The sequence below is a fragment of the Taeniopygia guttata genome, chromosome 2 (assembly GCF_048771995.1).
Source record: "Taeniopygia guttata chromosome 2, bTaeGut7.mat, whole genome shotgun sequence".
Taxonomy (NCBI): Eukaryota; Metazoa; Chordata; class Aves; order Passeriformes; family Estrildidae; genus Taeniopygia; species Taeniopygia guttata.
In genome coordinates, this window is record NC_133026.1 from 54427996 (window position 1) to 54443371 (window position 15376).

Consider the following 15376-nt stretch of genomic DNA (forward strand, 5'->3'; position numbering starts at 1 on the left):
GTAAAGATGAAGTTGTCTTTTTCGAGGTAGAATTTGAATGTTTGATTAAGAAATGTAACTGTGGTAGCTACAGATAATTTAAAAACTTATATATATCTTCTTTGTTCAGAAAAAGAAATTACCACACTGTCTGTTAGATATCACTGCAGAGGACTTTGGTACAATAAATTGTCTTAGTTGACTTGCTCAAGGATATACCTTAGTGGCCCTTCTGTACAGGAGAATGAATTGTTTATTGCATTGTGGCTATTCCAGCTTAAAAAATTTTTTGTGCTAAGTGTTTTTGTAGCTGATTTTTATGTTCCTCTGACAAGATCTCAGAAGCATATTTTTAAGAAGTTCTAGATAGGCAATTACTTAATTTTTAAATAACAATCCAAATCTAATTCGAAAAGTTGCAAATTGAAGTTTTGTCAATGGAAATTGTTTTGTATTTGATTCTGTGCTTTTTATTCCTTGGCAGTATGGTGGAAGAAAGTTTATCAAGTGGCTGCTTAAGCCTTTTTTTCCCTCATTCCTAAGCACTGGGAGTATCAAGCAAATAGACAGCAAAAGAACTAGCTGGTCACCAGGTAAATATAGCTGTCAGAAGTTAAATTAGAATTAATGTTTTGTGGTAGGATCTTCAAACAATTTGAGAGGATGGTTGCCTTGTCTTCAGTGCTATAAGGGACAGAAGTTCAGATACTCTCTTGCTTTGAAAAGCTTGCAGTTCAAATGTTAATAGATCAGGTAAATGAAATTGTCACGTGAACAAACTGAAACGCTATCAAAGGCAGTAAATAAAACATTTATTCTATTGTTAATGTCTTTTGGAGGAAGCAATTTTAAGGAAAGTTTCTGCTCGACAGTAAGGGTGAAGGAAAAATCAAAGGGTAGTAAGAAAGTGGAAAAACTGGTAAGAGGGAGTGAAATAAGAAGTAAGTAGGAGAGCGTGAATCTGAGTGCACAGCTAGTACCCAAAGGCTGAGACACACTTGTCACTTTTAGAAAGCTGTCCAGCTACTTTTCAGCTGCATTAGTAAGTACAGGCAGAAACAACAGATGAGAGGATTTTTCTTTTTTTTTTTTTTTTTTTTAATTCAGCAGAGTAATGTTGTATTTTATTTGGGATGCAGTAAAGGACACAGAAATTCAGCCAAGGATATCACTGCTGATTATTCAGACAGTTAAATTTCCATCTTGTTCAATCAAAAGAAGTAATCAGTCTTTTCAAGAAGTATGAGAGCAACATAAGCCAGAGAAGGGCAAAAGAGATTGTCTTTGCAGTTCTTTGAGATTCCTTTTTGTCTCATTCTTTCTCTTCTGTATAGCTCTAGTGCAGATCTTCTGAACACAGCAGATTTCTGTACTGCTATTTACAGGAGGATGGCCCAGAGGTTAAGATGCTAGTCTAGAATAATCCGATTTTGGCATATAAGTCTCTGAACTTGGTATAGAAGTTACTTGCATTTTCTGTACTTTTTTTGCCCAATGTTAAAGTGGTCAAAAAATGCATTATTATTGTATTAAGCAATTTTGTGAGGAAACAAAACTCAAAAGTTGGAGGAGCGTAGGTGTTATTATGCTATTATTAGTTCACTTCAGCAGCCACATATAGGCTGCTTGAGTTTCATCCTGCCTTGCCTCAAGCTGCCATCATGTTTGCCACCTGCACAGAGATGTTTGAGACATCCTGTGTGATCTGAGATGGCAATGGGAAGGCCAATGAATCAAACCAGTGATTTCTCAAAGTTGATTCTTTGTTTTTAGCTTGGTCTCTATTCTCTCATAATTGTTTCCCTCCCACTTAATTACTTCTTTGATTTATCACTCTTTTTTCCTCTATGTTGTTTATTGTTTCTTTCTATTTTGTTTTCCTGTTTAAGCTACAACCTATGAAAATCACCTGCCATGCACCATTCCAGTATCTCTACCTTGATGCTGTCCTGTTATATAGGCTAGCCTCACATACAGTCTAGGGAACAGCTTCTTTATTCTTTGAAGCTGTACTGGGTTTTCACATCCACTGGGGATAAGCACTGTCCAGAATACAGCCAGAGTATCTGATGAGCCACCTTATCATGTGGGACTTCATAGCATTAAGTCTTGTGAAGTTCTTAGGAGAAAAGCAGAAATCCCTAGCAGTATACTGACATAGCTGCTAGTATTCCTTCCCTTCTCATAAGCAAAATGAGGCTTTTGTAAACTTAAAAGCTCATCCTTCAGTTTCCTTGTATTTCTACTGCCCAGCTAAGTTTTACTGCTGGACCTCTTAGGGTCACACTAATGCTGAACAGTAACCATCTGCTATTTTGTTGTATTTTGCAAAGATGCATACTTCCAGTAAAAGAAGTTTGCTGGATGTTGCAAAGAAAATACTGTGGTACACTGGAATATGCAGATCAGTGTCCTCTGTAAAGTTCTTTCCGGTTTTAACCAAATGACCAAGGACTAAGGTAGAAGTCTGTGGCTTCATTCAAAAACCAATAATAATAATCTTGTTTATTTTGTGGATCTCTTTAGAGAATTTTTACATTATCTGGGCAATGATGAACAGTTAGATTCTGTGATTTGCAGAAAGGTTACTATGATCATCTCTCATTGCATAATGTTCACATTTGTCATTTAGCCTTCATTTCCCTCTTAAACTTTGATTATGAGAATGTAGCTTATCATCGTGGTTTATGCTTGTCTGGCTATTATTCAGTACTCTTCTCATTTTTAAGCAGACTGTTCCAATGCATTATGGTATTTTACAATGCTCAAAGCACCAGCAAGCAAAAGCTTAAAAAAATTAACAAAAGAAAAGCATTTGTAAGAGAAGTACATCTTCTTGCTTCTTTAAGGAGTGAATACCTTATCAGAACTTCACAAACAGCAGGACAGTCCATCCATGAGAAAAATCCACTGGGTCTATAAAATGTTTAGAGACAACATGAATAATTAATTGAAATTCAGTTTTAGTGAGAGTTTTATCTTCAGTTTTATCTTCCCTAGTCATCTTATTTTTAGTGGGTTTGGAGAGAGGTTTGTTAGAGGTTAGATCCATATTACATGGAAATTAGTCTGACCTGTGGAGTTGTCTTTATGCTCTTCCATACTGAAGAGTGCCTGGTACCTAGCAGCTTCCCTCTTCCATTACTTGGGCCATATTTCATGCATTCATGCAGTTCAGGATACGACTTCTCTTTGACTTTGTACAGCAGAAATTGTCTATGTTATACATTAGGATAGCAGTTGTGGAGCTGCATTATGCCACTAAATCATACATTCACAAATGCTGTGATGGCCTTTCTTCTAGAATATGATCCACTGTGTCAAACTTGAGCAGTAAAACTCAACTGTAAATGGTGGACAAATTGACATTATTATACCCCTTGTAAAGGAACATCTAGGAGGAGTCTGAGGAACCATTACCAGTACAGTAATAAATATATAAAATACATTACAGGACAGTAAAGATTTTCTGTAATTTGATGAATATTCAATTGTTCTGTGTGTCATTAGTAGTGCCAGTGTGCACAGAAAAAAGAACTGGTAGCTACAAATGGCCTGAAGCTGATCTGGAAACCTGAGCTAAGTTCAGTCATTTTATAAGATTAGCAACAGAAACCAGCACCTCACAAAGTAATTGATTATAAGTGAAGACCTTTATTGTAGTGTCTTTCTGCATTTTCTTTGGTAAAAAATTCATGGGAAAATGCTCAGTGTTCTGTATTAGTCAGGTTTTCAGGCTTTTGAGAGTCTGTCAATAGCAAAGGGGTTTTTTTTCCACAACCTTGCAGAAGATATTAATGAGAACAGAGAGTTCAGCAAACATTTCACTGTCAGCTGTTGTTTTTGCAGGAATGCAATGGTGAAATAGCAGCAGGAGTACAAGGGCGAGACTGTGTTTTTGGAAAGTGTGTGATTGTATAATATGGAGAGTATGAAATTCAGTCAGCCTCTTAGAGAAGAAAATCCATTGAGCCTGTTGCATTAAAGCTATGCTGAGATCAAAATATTCATAGCAGAGCTGAAACTGCACCATACACTATGCTATTTCAGACACAGGAATCTTAACTCTGTCATAAAATGGTAATTTATATTTACTGGGTGTGTTCAGCACTAGAGAAAAAACTAGCAGGTTTTTAAAAAAATTTATTATTTTTCTAATAATGAAAATCCATCCAATTTTTAATCCTACAGTGTAACAGTATTGAAAAATATCTTAATGCCCATCTTTTACTGACCATATTTTGAGATTTCAGTGCTGAAGTGAAATGGAGACAGAAGAATGTAGACTTCAACATCATGACAGAAAAAGACTGGTTTTTTTATTAAATGCCGCCCAACTAGATCTTGAGTAGTTAGATATGAATTTTACCTCTTTGGAGAGGAGGCTTTCTGTTAGCTAGACTAAACAAATAGGTCCATTAGCTTAATACTTATTTATCTGTAATCTACTGCACTGTCTCTTCCTGCCCCTCTTTGCTGCAGAACATCTAAGCAACATCTTTGTAATGATTCTCCCTGTTTTCACTTCAGCATCCCATGTGCTAACTGTGAGGAGGTGGGAATCTTGTGTGGCTTCAATGACTCTTGAGTATTCTCTTTCTTGTGCTTAACACCTTGCTGTCATGCTTGAGTGGGAGTCACTATATAAGTATTGAAATTATTTCTGTACTGCGGTTAATACTTCTGTGTTATCTTCCTAGCTAGCTTTTATTTCTGGAACAAACAGGGTTTCATAAACTTTGCTCCTATACTTCTCAAATACCATCTGGGTATCATGGACAATGCTTAACATTTCTACTTTGACACTGTTTTATAGTTTTTTCATACTGGACACTTTGTATAGCATCCCATCCAATGAAAATAATTTTCTTTTTAAACATGGAGGTGCTTGTAGCACTTGTGTGGGGTTTTTCGGTAGGAGGAGATGGCTGGGTTGTGGCAAGATGGTTGGTGGGCTGGAGTTTTTTGTCTGTCTGAAATTACCGTGAGGCTCTGGTAAACTTGGGTCTACGAGAAACAAGGCTCACTCTTTAAAATTTTTATAAGTTTAATAAGGTATAAAAGGAACAGTATCCAGTGCTAGGGTGCTCGGCAAGCTGCCAGAAGCACACCATTAACTGTAACAACCCTTCTTATATACTTTCTTATTGCGTTGATCAAATGCATATTAATGAAGATTCTATATATACAAACATTTGAGTTCACATGTTCTGAGAATTCTGTATCTTAGTTCAACCCCCAGCCTTATCTTCACAGAGTCACAATGCAGATATGATTTTGAGAGTCTTGTATTTTATTTCCTCACAAGGCCCCCTGGTCTGTGGTTTGATAGTTACTGATAGCCAAAGGGTCAGTGGTAAATTCCTTTTTGCTCTTTGGGTGTTATTTGCCAGGTTTTTTCAATGTTATTTTATCATACAGATGTTCTAGCTATTTTTACAAGTACTTTCAATCAACATTAGCTATTTCACTATCGCCAGTTAGTTACAAAAATAAAAGCATTAGTTATAATTTCACAACTACAATTACTTCTGAAAAAGTTAACGTTATAATAAACAGTACATGTCCTCTATTTTAACATTTTGCAAAAGCTTAAACTATAATATGTATTTATCCCACTAAGATATACAATCTACACAGGGATTAGGGTATTAACCATAAAAGGCTGACAAATTATACTGTATCAAATGCAGTTAAAAGGAGATTACAAACTGTACTATATCAAAATAATTTACAAAAGCTAATTATAGCAGAAGATAATAACTACATAGTTATTTATAACAAGGCCATGTATTTTTGCTTTATGAGTTGATATATACTACTTCATAGTTGCTTAAGTTAAAATACAGTCATGCTTACTTCAAACTTAACCCATTGTGTTTCTGTTTTTTTTTTAATGGCAGATAAGCACTGTTGTGTATCATAACTGTTGTGTATCATATCGTTCAAAACTTCTATTTTATAGAAGCCAAATACTTCCTTAAATTTCGTGAGCATTTGCTGATATCCGTATGATGTTTTGCACAAGGATAACTCTAAAATTATTTCTCCTGCATGGCTGGTTTTCATTTTAACCAATTTCTGCCCAGAAGTACCATCTTGAAACTCCTCTGGAAAATTGAAAATATAGTCATGCAGTCCTAGTATTTCTTTTACAGCTGTAAAAGTGTATGGCATTAGGTAAAAAAAAGTAAAAAGTTGTGGAATGGTGTTGTAAAACTGTTGTGGAACAGTGTTATAGATGCATGAGTGTGCATTTCTTGAGATCCAGAGCACTGTACTGTTCTCAAAAAAATTTGGACAGAGAGTCTATGACAATGGTTTTTAACTCTCATAAGTGTTTTTCTTGGGGTTATTCTGTTATACCCTAAATTGTGCTACTTTTGGCAAATTACCTTAGCTTAATTTTTTCAATATTTTAATGGTCCTGTTAATTTCTTATGAAGTCTTCTCTTGAGTAGCCCTGTCTGAGCAGTCATATCTTCCTGCCCTGAGTGGTTTTAAACATGTTGGTTGTTCTTTAAGAATACTGATGTGTGCCTGGGGATGATATATCTTGGATGTCTGATGATGTAAGTTGCTGTCCACCCTGCTACTGCCCTGCAGGAAGCTGATCTGCCCTTGAGGCAGCTTCTGGGTGGCCACAGCTTACATCAAAGAATCAGTTTCAGCACTGGGTTTTTTTCTTCTTTTTTTTTTTTTTTTTTTTTTTTCCCTTTCCTTGAATTGCCATAGTGTTAAAAACCATTTTAGGAAATGATGGCTAGGCCTCTCAGGTAGTCTCAGTAAGTAGTAAAACACTCATTCTTGCCTCAAGACAAGAGTTTTCAATGTAACAAAGCTTTCTCAAGCTAACCTGTAGTTTATTTTACTATATTGGTTTCTTCAGTATGTTGCAAACACTTAACAACATTCACATTACAATTATTCTAAAATTGCTCAGTTGAACTTAAGATCCTCATAAAACTGAATGTATTATATGGTAAATAAAGGCACTCAGAAGACTAAAGTCATATTTTTTAATCTTGCATCATGTGAAAGTTTTTTGAAGATGCAGCAACCCCAAATGGAAGTACTCTTGGTGATGTTTATAAATTGCATCAGACATGATTGATGTTCTTACTCAAATTTTGTGTCTTAGTGTAGAATATGTGTAGAATATGTTATGTCAGTACCACATTTCTTGGCAATTCCTCTCTACATGTTTTTACTTGACCGTATCTAAATTTACCATAGTATTAAATTTAGCTTTTACATCATTCTCAGTGCTAATTGGACTTAACTGTTTAGTTCATATATTCTTAGCAACGTGCTAGATGAACACTGATACTCATTTTAGATACTTTTTTAAAAAAATCTTTTTCTGTCATTTTAAGAGGAAGCTTAGTGGTAGCTGAGTTAGTTTAATTGTATGAAATGAGGTAGCTTTTATCCTGGTTTATTTTATTAGGGTGAACATATTCATCAACTATTTTATACAATCTTCAGAAGAATACAAACTTGAATATTGAACATTTACTGAGATTCAGTTAGTGTATATTTATTTAATTTTTAAAATTAATTTTATTGGTCATACACATTGATAGATGTTCTCAAACATGACCTCAAATTTTATTTCTCTGTATGGGTATACTAAGAAAAAAAAACTGCTAGCCACTTGCCTTCACTAAGTTCTGGACTCACTCAAGCCCTTCAGGCTACCACATGTTCAAGATCTTTGATTCCTCTGCTTTTTTTTTTTTTCCTAATAAGCTGAATCCATAATATGGATTACTTACCACTTGGGCCTAAAGTACAATATTAGTTACTTATCAGTCCAGATTTCCACTCTTCGGCATGTTGTAGAGCCCTCCAAGTCTTCTGCGAAACAGTCTATCTACCCTTCTCCTGTCCACATTGGCCACCAATAAATAGACTGAGATATTCCACTTACTAAAGTTAATTCTTGCCTAGAAGGGTGGTCAAACTGAAGCTTAAGAAGGAGGTTAAGCACTTGCTGCTCCTGAGCACAGCCTTCATTTTACCATTAAGAACTATCAGATGCTTTCCAATGACCTGTATGTTTCAAGTCTATTTTCCATTATTTTAAACCTAGTGCTACTTGCTGTTTCCTAACCTTAGCCATAGACCAAACCCTGACTGTAACCCAGATAGTCCACAGAACAAGATGAACAAGATGTTTAAAATTTATTTCAGCCTGTCCATGAGGTGGGGGTGGTGGAGTTAGAGTAACCCACATGTATGGCAGATAAGCCTTCATCTGGCTTTGGCCCTACCCCAGAAACACCCTATAGGTGCTGACCTAACTGAGCAAAAATAAACTATAAACTATAGACTTCTATTGACAAGCAACTTCCACTTTGAGAGCTGAAAGGTAGGTCAGTTTCTACAACTGTCAACCTGGCCACTTTTCTGTTTAGACTACCAATGTAAACTTGTGAATAGGTTGGTTATAAAAGGCTGAGCTACACATTCATTAGTCCATGGAGTTATATGGGTGGGATTTAAAAGAACCTGTGAGGAATAGTTTATTTTAGCCTCAGTCTGGTCCACTGTCTCTATATGGAATTGTGGGGATGGGATTAGGATTGCTTTTAGCAAAAGCATAAGTGAACCCGTTATCTGTGTACATGGCATGAGCTGCAGGACTTCCATGAGGGTAAGTTTCTTTAAGTCTCTGGCTTGGAACTTTTAGATCCAACCATATGATATATATAGTTTTCATTTGGATTGGGAAAATTGAGAAACTATGTTACAAATTATCTGTATTAAGATTAGGGTTGGTGTTTGTAGAGGCTGAATTGTAACACTGCATCTTGGTTTAGCTAAACATCTGTATATAAATGGAAAGTTAGCGATAGGATAAAAAAATCCCTAAACCATAGCAGGTATCTGCTACGGGAGGTTGTTCCCTTCTGAGCCTTGCACTCTTGGGCCTGATGGATGTGTGCCATTGATATGAGAAAAAAAGAGTCTAGCATGACAACTTTTGATGCTGTAGTTTATTATCTATGTTATGAATACTCATACTACATTTAACATGCTTCTTGCTTCAAATGTGGTTTGAATGCATTGCCATGGTCAGGAGGCTTACCTGGCAGCCACCTCTTTGAAAAGAACATGCTGGATTTTCAGAAAGCCCCCTGGTATGGATCAAAGCTGTGCCACAGTTAGGGGCAGCCTGTTTGCCTCATTGGTGACAAGGAGCAATGTGAAGGTCTGTGATGATTCAAAATGTTACATGATTTCTCTTTATAATTTTCTATGATACTTACTAATATTTTATGAAGAGGTTTGTGATGAGAGTGTATGAGGTTTTTGGGATTAGTTAACTGTCTTAAAAGCAACTAGAAATGCCTGTATATGCCAGGAAATGAACACAGCTATTGGCAGCAAAAAGCTAGTCTATATATTTTTTTCTTCTCTGATACCATTCTTTCAGTCTTTCTGTTGTAATTATGTCAAAACTTCCTTTCATATGCCGTGTCCACAGGTAGTGTTGTGTCACCTTCATGATTATCTTGACTTCTGGTTTCCACAGTAGCAATGCTCATCACCCCTTTGTGCAGCTGGATTTAGTGCTGTGAGGGTGGCTGGACTCGGGAGAAGGAGGTGGTCCGAGAAAGAATATGGTAGTACTGGAGCTGTACAGTCTTTGTTTTGAGAAGAATAGGTTATAATGTTTATATGTTTATTCATAGCATCTGCTAATTGCTACTGTTGCAATTTTGTAAGGCTTCTGGGTTTCGTTTTGGTTTTGTTTTAATTTGTTTGGTTTTGTTATTAACTGTGCAAATAGATAGTTTGGTCAATTTGTAATGGGTGAGCAGTCTGAACATCAATTTGTGGGATAGTTCATTCCTACAACCAAGTACTCTTTAAAGATTTAGGGATTGCTTACCAGTAGGGTGAAGCCTGTTTGCAGCTATGTTTAAGTCTTCAGTATTATAATGAATGGATAGCAATGGGATTTAATAATAGAATGCATTTATTGTGGTTAAATACAGTGCAAAGTGTAGCTGCATCAAATTACTTTGGAGATTGCTGATTGAATAGCCCGTATTGTTGAATTATTGTAGCATGCTTATTATCTAGTGGATGACAATCTACTTGTAAATTAATGAGGGGAGCAAAATGAACACTATGTTTTAAATAAACATCAACCTTACAGTTCTTTAATTTTTATGACTTTAAGTTGAAAATCATGCAGATAAGAATAATGTTAATACTGTTCAATGTAATGAGAAGAAAAACCTGATGAGATTTTTTCTTTGTCTGAACTGGAGGACAATTTGTAGTGCCAGCAGAATTCTCTCATTCTTTCTTGCTTTGCAAAAACAAGAACCATTCCCCCAAGGACTCCATACTTGGAAGTATATTTACACACACCCCCACCCTCCTGCCTGTAGTAACTACACCTGCCTTTTCTTTTTTTGAACAAAACATTCCCAAAAGTAAAATGCTATTTATGTCTAACTGCAAAAATGGAAATGTTGAAAGTAGCAGATGTTTTGATTTGTGTTATAAATATTAAATTATTCCTTATTCCTTTCACTATAGGTTCTTCAAAAACTAGGAAAAGCAGATGAAACTAAAGATGAACAGTTTGAAGAATATGTTCAAAATTTCAAACGGCAAGAGGTCAGTTACTTTTTTATTTTCTTTAATTGTGTCTTAAGAACACAATGTTGTTTAACATTAAACTTGCTGATTTTGAAGGTGTTGCAGGGGAACAGGTAAGATTTTATTTTTTGGTGGGTACAAGATTATGTTCTGCAATTTTAAAACACAGATAACAGTTGCATTTGTGCATGCAGAGCGCTAAAATATAGGCTGAAAATAAAAGGACATTTGTTGTCATATGTAACATCATCATGCTTGAACTGCTTGAGATCAGAGTGACATTTCATTTTCACCAGTAATTAAGAATAGAACTCAACCTCAACTAAATGCAGCTTTGTGGTTGCCTTGTTACAAAGAAGTATTTACATGGTTTCATTTTGTGGATTACTTTCATCAGTGCTGTATAATAATACTGATTTTATAAGAGTGAGCAGATTAATAGTTTCGGAGTGCACATGTGTTGTGAAGTTCCCCATGGGTGCTGAGGTCTGTGGTGGAAGTGCTGATGAAGCATAACTAAGCAGCAATGCTTAATTACTCTTAATGTTATAAACACAACACAGAAAACCAAAGGTGCTCCAAGGAGTTTATAATCTACTCCCAGTGCAATCCTAAATTCTAACCCAATTACTTGTTGCTTCGTTGGACCGACTTTTTGGCTCTGAGATGATGAATTGCAATTTATTATACAGTACCTTTCTAGCACAAATTAATACCTCCCATGAACTGTGGTAATACCACCAAGAAAATAGTCTTGTTACATAAGTATGAACTGACATATCTGTCATCTTTGTGAGCTGTTATTTAGAGCTCCTATAGAATGGAACTGGAGACTGAGAACTACTCCCACACATTTTACACAGTCTAAAATTTGGCTCGTATCAGTGTTTACAGTTTCTGCTCTGAATCAGTCCTATTCTACCAAATGCACTTTCCTCCTTTTCATGTAAGCACAAAGCCTGCATCCTGACTGCTAGAATGCTTATTAACTCTTTTGCATCTTATTGTGCTTCGCCTTTATTTTCCTCTCAGTGTAGATAAGAGGGACGTTTCAAAAGCTATTGAGCTTTCCTCTTCACCAAAGAGAAGAATACTGGGAAGTAAAAGAACCTGTTTCTCTGAGGGTAGTTCCTTCCTCAAATTTCTTGAGGTCAGGAAGATGGCAGCATTTAACAGAAGTTTTGAAACCCTACAGAGATGCTATATTTTCCCTTTTCTTCCCTTTCCATTTTTGCAAGTCTTCTTGACTTGACCTTTTGATTATTCAATGTTGTTGCTTATCCTTGTTGTCCATATCCCAGCAGTTGGCACAGCCAGTAACTGTGTAGAAATAAGGTGCATCTCTGAGGAGTTTCTTCAGTTTAGGAGCAAATGGAACATCCTCATGAAGAAACTGAATTTGTCATACTTTTCTCTTTTAGTTCAAAATTTTGAGACAATAAAGAGGTAAAAGAGGAAAAAAAAAACCTTTTAAGCAAAATGGTATCTCAAGTATTGGATTTTTTTCTGTCCTTTGCCAAGAATTTTCTGTAATGGTGATTTCAAGCTGAAAATCTTGCTTAGATGCAAGGAGGATATTAGCATTACTTTCTTTTTATTTCCTCATTCTTTGATTTATATAGAGGCAGTAATAAACAGTAAAGGACGCTGCAGGAACTGCACTATGCTAAATCCTAAATACGAATGTGCATTGGGACCAGAGAGAGAACTGGGGAGGGAGGGGTGACTGCAAAGGGAACTGCTACACCTGTCACGACAGTCACATGCACATTAGGCTAGGTGCACTGACACACAGATCAGGGAGACTGTATTTTCTGAACTAGTCACACATGCTTCCTGTTCTTTCAAGAAGTGCTGTTGTGCTTGATTCTTCAAATACAATGGGGAAAATGCTGCAAAGCACTCTTTCTGCCATGTTCACCAATAAGAAGCATATCAATAGTTTAAATTTTTTCAGTTTTGTCCATGCTTTGATCTACAATTTAATGGCAATGAATGTATGAAGCATTACAATGTGCATCTGAATTATCGCTCTTACTGATCAATGCCATGCAGAACTGCTGTCTTCTGTGAACTCAGGCAGCCATCTTTTCTTGGTTTACATTCAGTCCTGCTTTCAAGTTCATTCTGCAACTCTAGAGGCTTTAGATAAAGAAAAGTCAAATTCTAGATATAAAGTATAAAAAGGCAATCTGGTGGCTGTATCTCTGTGCTGAGGGTCACCAAACTGTTGCTGTGGGCCATTCAGGAGGCTTGCAAGAACAACCAACCTGTTAGAGGCTGTGCTGTCTTTTTCAATTTCCTCTAGGATTATTTGTCTCTGTGACGGTCACTGACCTACCAAGGCTATGGCAGAGGAAGTTTGAGAGGAGGTCCAAGCTTTACTTTTTTTCTTGCAATCTCACTTGCCAATGATTTGTCTGTTCCCTGGGAACCTCACCTACCATCAGTCCATTCCGAGGAACACTATCACTTCAGTTCTATCTCTTTTTGCAAGCTCTTTGTTGCAGCTGGTGCTGTGTGTGCCCTGGGAATCCTGGTAAGCTGAAAGCTGTGAAAATGGTCTATCTTGTTTGCCTGCATTACTGAGCATGCAACCCTTGAGAGGTCAACTAACCTTAAGTATAGAATGATCTTTCTATTACTACTCTCCAAAGATAATAAATGAGGACTCCCAGTTCAGTCCACTGAAAGGATAAAGGAAAGAGCATAGTGCTCATTATCCAGGAAACAGAAAATTGAAAACCTGAAATCTTTGCCTGAACAGTAGATTAGATGGTGGTCCTGTACCAAACTCAGAAGAAGGCTATGTGTAAGGATACATGCATGTCATGGTTTGATACTGGCCAAAGATCAGGCACCCACAAAAGCCACTCACTCACCCTCCCTTGCCACAGCTGGGCAGAGGAAACAAAAATTTAATGAAGGCTTCATGTGTTGAGATAAGGACTGGGAGAAAACACTCCAAGGGCAAAACAGGCTGAGCTTAAAGGTACAAAGTGAATGTATTACTATCAGAGTCAAAGGAGGATAATGAGACATAAAATAAGTCCTTAAAACCACATTATTTTCCCCAACCCCTCCCTTCTTCCCAGCAACAATGCAGGGAGACAACGGGCTGAGGGATTTGGTCACTTTGTCACCTGAAGTTTTCCTCCACTACTCAGAGAGAGGAGTCCTTCCCCTGCTACAGCATGAGGTCCCTTCTCATGGGAGACTGTCAGAACCCCGTCCTGGTTCAGGGGTTCCGTGTGGTGGTAAAGTCTCTCCTCCAACCCGTGCTTCCAAAGGAAACTCAGCAGCCTCTTGTTGTTTGGACTCAAGGCAGTTTATTGTAAGCTATCTAAAAGATTGTCTTCTCTGGCTACTGCGGTTTGGTCAGCAGCTCAGGCAGAGGCACACACACCCCTGACATCCTCTCTGGCTCCCAACTTCTTCTTCTCTCCCCCGCCCAGGGCTGCTGCTATCTTTTATATGGTACATTACGTGATACATGTTTACAGTTCTCCCCCAATACCTACTACCTATATTAAATGGTGCTTTTCTATTCTAAACCAATCCGTAAGCGCCAACATCATCAAGAACATGGAGGTAAGGAAGAAGAAAGAGGAGGGACAGGCCAGCCTACGTTCCTCCATCTTAAAACTTCTGACCCCCATGTACAAAGTAAAAACCCCCCTGTACAGGTGTTAAAACCCCCTTGTACAATACTAAAAAATTCTTCCCTCTACTTTGTAACTACTTCTACTATAATATCTAAACTTTTGTGACTTCTTGTTCTACCTGCAAAGTTGGTAAATCATTCCATGTCTCAAACTCAAAATCACAGCTGTTTCCAGCTGCCTGCCAGGGTCTCAAATGCTTCTGACCAGGGCCTGGAACCTCGAAAAATGTCTGAGGGACATTTTGAGTTCCAACAGGAGACAGTTCTCCATGAACTTCTCCAGCATGTCTCCAAATCTCATGAGCAGCAGTCCTGCCAAAACTGCTGCAACTTGACTCCTTTCTATGGACAAAGAGTCCTCCCAAAACTGCTGCAATGTGGATCATTCTTCCATAGGGTGCAGTCCTCTAAGGACAGGCTGCTCGAGCCTGGAAGCAGGGCCCCCTCTCTCCACAGTGTCTCCCACTGGATCACAGCCTCCTCCAGGGCATCTACCCACTCCAGTGTGAGCACCTTCCCCATGGGGTGCAAGTGGATCTCTGCATCCCCCATGGACCCCCATGGGCTGCAGGGGCACAGCTGCTTCACCATGGTCTCACCACAGCCTGCAGAGGAATCCTGGCTCTGTCACCTCAAGCACCTCCTGCTCCTCCTTCTCTACTACCTTGGTGTCTCCCTGTTGTTTCCCTCACGTGTTCTCACCGCATCCTCTTCTCTGTCTGGAATTAAAACTGCACCACCCCTTTGTTTTGATTTTTTTCTTAAATGTGTTATCACAGAAGCATTGCCAACTTCTCTAATTGGCCCAGCCTTGGCCAGCAGCATGTCCATCTTCAGAGCCATCAGGGGTTGGCTCTGCAGGACATAGTGGAAGCTTATAGCAGCTTCTCACAGAAGTCACCTCTGGCTGGCAAAAACCAGGCCATGCAATACCAATGCAGCGCAGCATATCTATCTGGAGAAAATGGTCATTTAGATTCCCCAGTCATCCATTCCCATCTCTTTCTGAATACAGTTGGATAAGAGCCTCTTCTGGACTTGACAACCCAGAGTTGAATTACCCAGATGAATCACCGTGGAGAAACTGAGTCATCCCATGTCCAGAGAGAA

The 15376-nt window shown here is 37.9% G+C and overlaps 1 protein-coding gene across 2 annotated transcripts in view; it reads left to right on the forward strand.

Moving 5' to 3' along the window:
- Positions 1-15376, forward strand: part of AMPH (amphiphysin) — a 117340-nt gene that overhangs the window by 38825 nt on the left and 63139 nt on the right. For both annotated transcript variants that reach the window (XM_072924041.1, XM_002198924.7), the window contains exon 2: positions 10540-10620. In XM_072924041.1, the coding sequence (XP_072780142.1) occupies positions 10540-10620 (81 nt within the window). The remainder of the gene's footprint in view (positions 1-10539; positions 10621-15376) is intronic.